Source organism: Merops nubicus, unplaced genomic scaffold (genome assembly GCF_000691845.1).
Source record: "Merops nubicus isolate BGI_N331 unplaced genomic scaffold, ASM69184v1 scaffold10041, whole genome shotgun sequence".
In the NCBI taxonomy this organism is placed as follows: domain Eukaryota; kingdom Metazoa; phylum Chordata; class Aves; order Coraciiformes; family Meropidae; genus Merops; species Merops nubicus.
This window is the reverse complement of record NW_008586220.1, coordinates 19,836-26,252: the sequence shown is the minus strand read 5'-3', so window position 1 is coordinate 26,252 and position 6,417 is coordinate 19,836. Positions and strand designations below refer to the sequence as shown.

Below are 6,417 nucleotides of genomic sequence, written 5' to 3'. Positions count from 1 at the left end.
CCTTGGGAGCTAAGGTGGTGAAAACTGAAGCCATTTTCTCATTTTCTTTCTGAGTCTGTGTGTCTCTGAAGCCAATCCAGCACTAAGCAAACTTCCCCTTCTTGATGGTTGCAGAAGTAAACCAGTAATAATTCAAAAACCCCAAAGCATGATGTGAGCCCTTTTGGTGCCACTGTTCCTAGTTTTAACTGGGACTGGATGAATTTTGGCAATTCTCAAAATCATCTCCATTTGCACTAGGATGTTGAAAAAAGTAGATTTATTTTTTCCTGGATAGGGTTTATGTGCACATACATCATTATATTTATGACCAAAAAAAGATCATCCTCATTTAAAATCTCTCCCAAATGGACTTGCTGTGATCTGAAAGGAGGATGGAGATGAGCAGGATAGCAGGGGCTGGCTGGTTTCACTCCCTCAGGATGCTGAAAGCAGATCTGGAGTGGACTTGCCAGCAGGCAGGAACACTTAAAGAGGCTGCAGGGTCCCCCCACTCACACCAGTACTCTCCAGTCACACCAGTCACACCAGCATGGCATGCTGCTCTGGATCAGGGGGCACAGGACTGCCCACATTGCTGCTGAGGGTCCTGCCTAGTTCAGTTCAGGACATGGCACCCCACTTTTCACTGAGACATAAAATCTCTTCTCCTTTCCATGTGAGAGGAGATGCCTGCAGTTGATCAGAAGTTCCCTGCTCGTTGACCAGATGCAGACATTATTTTCAGGTGTAGATAAAAATCTCTTTAGCATTTATAGGTCCTTCATCATCCTAAGAATCTTAAAATTTAATGTCTGTAGCCTTGCAACACAGCTTTCAAACAGCTGTGCTATCAACCTCAAATAACACACCAGAGCTGTTTTATGGAGAACCAGTTCACATCCTGCCTGGCCCCCACGACTAACACTGCCCAGATGTACTGAAGGCCTGAGGCCCAGCATAAAGAAACACAAAACACAGAACATATGGGAGATTTGGTGAGTTAAATCCATCCTGAACTATTTCCTCTAAGTCACACAACGGATCCTGTAGCAGATCAACCAAAGTTTTGGTCTCTCAAATCCCATGCCAAGTCCAGCCAGTCCTATTTGCAAAGAGCTTGACAAGAGCTTCACATGCCCACCCCAACTCATCTACACCCCTTAAGTTTAAATTTAGGGCTGGTTGCATGGCTAGATGTTTGCACTGACATGGATTCATCCTGCCTACATGGTGCTTCTCATTTTTCTCCCTCCCTCTGCTCAGATCTCTTACCTCAGCTTGGAAGCCTTCTACCAGGATGGCAACAAGGAGGTTGAAGAGCACATAATTGCCAAAGGTCATCAGGGCCACAAAGTAGAGTGCTGCCCAGGAGGATGTAGATGCCATCCCATTGTACAGGACCACGTTCCAGTCCTCTTGGGTGAGGATCTGCAGAGAGGTGAAGGGAAGACTCTGATTACTCCATTCCTCTCCTACACAGCAGCAGCATTCAAATACTGACTCAGTCATTTCTTGCTCTCTTTTTGACCTTTTCTGAGCATCATCATTGGCAGACCTCATAAGATGAGGCAGTAGAACATTCCTTTACTTAGACCTCTGCATGTGAGAGCTTTCTCCTGGCCAAAGCTCTCCTCTCTGCAGGAGGATCTAGCACACTACTTCCCACAGAGATGACTGGTTCAGATCCCAGCTATGGTAACACGAGGGGTGCTATGAGTCCCATTATCTGCTGGGGGTATTGCCTCCTTTGAGAACCTTCAGAAGATAACAGACCTGAGGTCAGAGCTGTTGTCTCCTTTTGGGCTGCTCTTGGGAGCTGAAGGAAAGGGTAAGGGTCATGACTTTTCATCAGAGAAATGACACTGGGTGGCTCAAGAAACTCAAGGAAGCAAAGTGGTTTCCCTCAGGGAAAAGCACTGACAAGCTGGGTAAAAAACCACACATCTCTCCAAGGGACCTTCCTCAGGGACTCCTAGCTTTCCTGGAGCTGGGTGGCTCAAGAAACTCAAGGAAGCAAAGTGGTTTCCCTCAGGGAAAAGCACTGACAAGCTGGGCAAAAAAATACACCTCTTTGCAAAGCCTTGCTCCATGAGACCTTCCTCAGGGACTCCTAGCTCTCCTGGAGCTCAAAAATCCTGGGAAGAAAATCCAGAAACCAGATGACAGATTCACACTCCACCTTAATTCCTGCTTAGAGTGAAAATGGCCTTTAACCTCCTAAAAGCAAGGTGGCTTTGGGGACAGGAATGCAGTCAGCTCCACGGAGTCATGCCACTCACTGACCTTCATGGGAGGTAGGACTGAGCCCTCGTGCTCTGTGCCAGTTCTATTTCCCAAGAGATTGTTCAAATAAATGCAGAAAGCTGTGTTGGTGTTGGTAAAAGAAAAACATGAACCTGTGAGACTAACACTGATCTGTCCTTGGCTGCTGGCCTTTAAGTTTTATTCTTCACAGGGCAGACTCAGGACTGGATCCTATCTTGAATGACACCGTGGTGAACACCCACTCTGCATGTGGAAACTCAGCTTAACATGGTTTACATTGTGTTCCACTTGCTGCACTTGGGCTCTAAGACTTTTAAACAGAAAAGACTAATCTTTATATTTAGAGTGTCCTGGAAATAGCAGCTTACTGCTCCACTGTGGAACACACCAGTAATTTCAAGCACATAACAGATCTCATCTGCAGAGGAAACACCACCTTTTACATAAGGACTTTCCCAGCATGTAGAGCCAGAGCCTCCAGCTCTCATTTGTGACAGCATTTGTCACTCCCAATGGAATGAAATTGTTTGCAAAATGCATTTTTGGGGTAGTGAAAGGAAATAAGGAGACAGAGATCTACAGAACAGGAGCAGAATGGACAGCAGGCTGTGGGTCTTGATCTTACTGACTATACAGAAGGAAAATAAGGGTGGATTTCCAAACCTTCTTAGACTTTTACTGACACCAGATAAGCACAGTGATGATCTTGAGTAGATTGCTTCTCTATCTAGGGCATATAGAGACCAGCTAACTCAGAAACACAACCCTTTACCCTAACAACTCTACAGTGCCACTTCAGTCCCCATTTGATATCTTCTGGAATAGGGTTTTTTAAAAACAGTGAAATAATTTGTCCAGGTCCTTTACATTAAAAATTCCCAGAGAATCCAGAGCTTACCTGAAATACAGTCACAATGGCCCAGAGTAAGGAATCAAAGTTCTTTCTGTCTGGAACTGTATCTCCTGTATCAGTTTTCAGGCTGAACTTGCATCCAAAAAGATGCATGCCTAGAATGCTGGAGTGGGAAAAAAGGCAGATGGCAGAAACACATTATTATGTGAAATATGGTTACAGGGAGGATCACAGTGATTTTTTTGGACAATTTCTCCCCTCACAGTGATTTTTTTTGGACATTTTCTCCCCTCACAGTGTCTTGTGTGCCAGTGGCATCTCCCAGGAAGAAGGGTTCTGCTCCACCACTGACATGATAGACCAAACTCTACCTTTGGGTCTTCTGGGTCACTTTTAATTACAACTGTCTAAAATGAAGTCAAACCAGCATCTAGAAAATGTCAAACCACGTTGCCAGCTCCTCAACCCAAGTGGTTTCCAAGAACAGGAGCCTGAGGAGCATTATAAGGTCAAACAGAAGTCTTGGAGTCTGTACAACCTCCATCTCAAACGCAACACTGGCAGAGCCCAGTTAGTGACAGTTTCCTGAGTCACAGCTCAATGGAACTCCAGAGCAATTGCTGCCTGTGGATTTTTTATTCATCTGCAGAATTACAACACTGCATGAAACACTGAGACTTGGAAAGAGACAAAACAGGCTGTTGAGTGTCTGCTTGTCACTCTATTGTGAGAACTGTCACGTGGGCAGCCTGGAAAACACAACCCATCACTATTCTAACCTACGTGGTATGTAAGCAAGCTGAACAATTCATCTGGCACCTGAAGATAAAGATGAAGAGCATGAGCAACATGCAGAAGGTGGCCACGTTGTCCATTGTCTTCATCAGGACCACCAGCTGGCGACGGAGAGCGGGCATGAACCTCACCAGCTTCAGCACCCGGAGCAGCCGAAAGGTCCTCAGCACAGAGAGGCCCCCATCTGACTGGCCAATGATCTCCCACACGCTGCAGAACACCAGGAGAAGATCTGTGAAGAGCAGCACTGTGCTGTGAGAGCCCCGAGCAGGCTGGGTTCTGACAGGGTAGCACCCCACCTAAGCCCCCCAAAACCCCCTTCACGCCCCCAGCGCCCACGGTCATGCACCACCCGGAGCCTTCACAGCTGGTTCCTTGACTCTTTGCTTCCCTGGCTTTCTGTGGCTCTTCACAACATGTCTCCTGCTAGTCTGCACCACTACACCCAGTCATTAGCCTAGCCACAAAATGGGGATTTTGTCCTAAGCTAATATCCAGAGGGATTTAAATTTGTCAGGGTGGGTTGGTTGGATCAGCCCATGGGCTGGTCATTGTTCTGGGGCTTCTCTGAGACAAGGAGATGGGACAACTGAGGCCAAGACCATGGTCCTTGTTTACACCTTCTGCATCTCCCTTGACTTCACTGCCCCAAATTCCTGATTGAGGGGTGAACAGCCCTGCTAGGAAGAATCCCAGCACAGAGAGGTGCTGAACAAACTCCCCAGAAGTGCTGCCTGCTTCTTCTGGGATGCTGTGACATCTCCAGTTTAGGCTGGGACAGTGTCCTTCACCCTGGCAGAGGCCAGCAGAGCACTGCCCTCTCTTACCTTCTTGTTTGCCCTATTCCAGTCTAAATTCTGTCTTAATTTGGGAGAGGGAGGGCACGCTGCTGGGATATGGACACTCACAGAACTCCTTTCCCAGGACAAGCCCTTCTGCACTTCAGTGGAAAATTGACCACAGTGCCAGATGTGTGGCATAAACAGACTTTGTTCTCCATCTGCCAGGTCCATTTGTTTTGGACAACCCTTCTCATGACAGGAATCTAAAAGACCAGTGTAATTATAGCACATCATAGCCAGTGAGCCCTGGATTCAGGCATGCCACATCCCTCCTGTTCCCCATCCCACTCCTGCACTGCTCTGAGCCCTGGGCAGACAAATCCACAGTGGAGAAAGAACTGGCAGTGACCTGATGACGACTATGATCCCATCAAAGATGTTGTATGGGTTCTTGATGTAGCCAAAGAGGCCAAAGGCAAGGAGTTTCAGGAGCATCTCCAGGGCAAACATGCTTGTGAAGACAATGTTGCTGATCTCCAAGGCGTTGGTCAGCTCGTCTGGCTATGGGACAAAGAAGCAACAGGGTCACACAGAGACACAGAGGAAATGGCTAAAGGGAGGTTGGCACCTTCCTCCCACACTGGGATTTGTGCTAATGATGCACAAATGCTTCATCTTCCCATCTTCCTTCCAGAGAGCCATGGAGAGAGATAAGGGTGTGAGGGGAACAGCAGACAAAGCCCATGGACAGTCCTTGGGAGTCCTACTGGAAACACAGAATCCCAGCCCATTTCTGGAGCAGCTGCAGAACAACTGTGCCCAATACCTGGGCAAAAAACCCCTGGGGCTATGCAAGGAGAGGGCTTGTCCACTGCTGCAAGATAGACATCCAGCTGAATGGCTAGTATGGTTTGTAGGGTTTCTCTTTGGGCTTGCAGTGGTCATGCTGGTTTTACTGCACTAACCCCAGAAGAGCTTTATGGCTACAGCTATATCCAAAGCACCATCAACACAGCACAGCTCTATTCACACACAAATAAATCATTTTTCTTGCAGACATCTCATAAGACAACCAGGAAAGCAAATACCAGTGAAAGTCAGTAGGATCAATAGTTTTATCTCCCTTGAGATACTTATCTCCCTTTAAAAGCTGTCCCTGAAAAAACCCAAGATGACTTTTTTTTCCTTCTGAAGTCCTGGTTAGTGACATACAGCAGATTTTGTTAAAATGATGCCAGCCTGGCCAGGAGTGTCAGGATTCCCTCCAGGATCCTTGTGGCTTTCCCTGAGTGTATGAGACTGCACACAGCTCAAATCCAAGAATTGATTTTTCCATTCCCCTCCTCCATCACCAGCACCAAATTACCTTAGGTTACAACCCTGCTTTTCAGACACTGCTGGAGATGTTCCTGTCCAGGAAGAGCAGCAGTGCCTGCCCAGCACCCAGGCTCCAAAACGTGCCACAGCAGGGACAGGTGCCAAAGGTGGGATGGGGTTCACTCACTGGAGCTGCTCCCTCCAGCAGCACCAGGCTCTGCAATGTGTTCTTCTAACACTCCAGGTCTGCTCTTTTGCAAAAATGAGTCTTTTTCATTTCCTTGGTGGAATAATATTGTCTAGAGAAAGGTGTGATTTTCATATCTGACTCATCTCCTGACTGATAATAGCTTCCTTTATTCCCCATCTGTCTTTAGATGCTACGTTAAAAGTTGGCAGTTTCTTGGGGATGTTGTTGCGTTA

General features: G+C 47.1%; 1 protein-coding gene across 1 annotated transcript in view; it reads right to left on the bottom strand.

Annotated features, from left to right (window-relative positions):
• LOC103780883 (voltage-dependent T-type calcium channel subunit alpha-1H-like) overlaps positions 1–5,238 on the bottom strand; it is a gene marked incomplete at its 5' end in the record, with an annotated part of 18,685 nt that extends 13,447 nt beyond the window's left edge. Inside the window, 4 exons of the mRNA XM_008948582.1 lie at positions 1,255–1,410; positions 3,146–3,263; positions 3,920–4,105; positions 5,087–5,238. Of these exons, the coding sequence (XP_008946830.1) occupies positions 1,255–1,410; positions 3,146–3,263; positions 3,920–4,105; positions 5,087–5,238 (612 nt within the window). The remainder of the gene's footprint in view (positions 1–1,254; positions 1,411–3,145; positions 3,264–3,919; positions 4,106–5,086) is intronic.
• Positions 5,239–6,417: the final 1,179 nt, after the last annotated feature.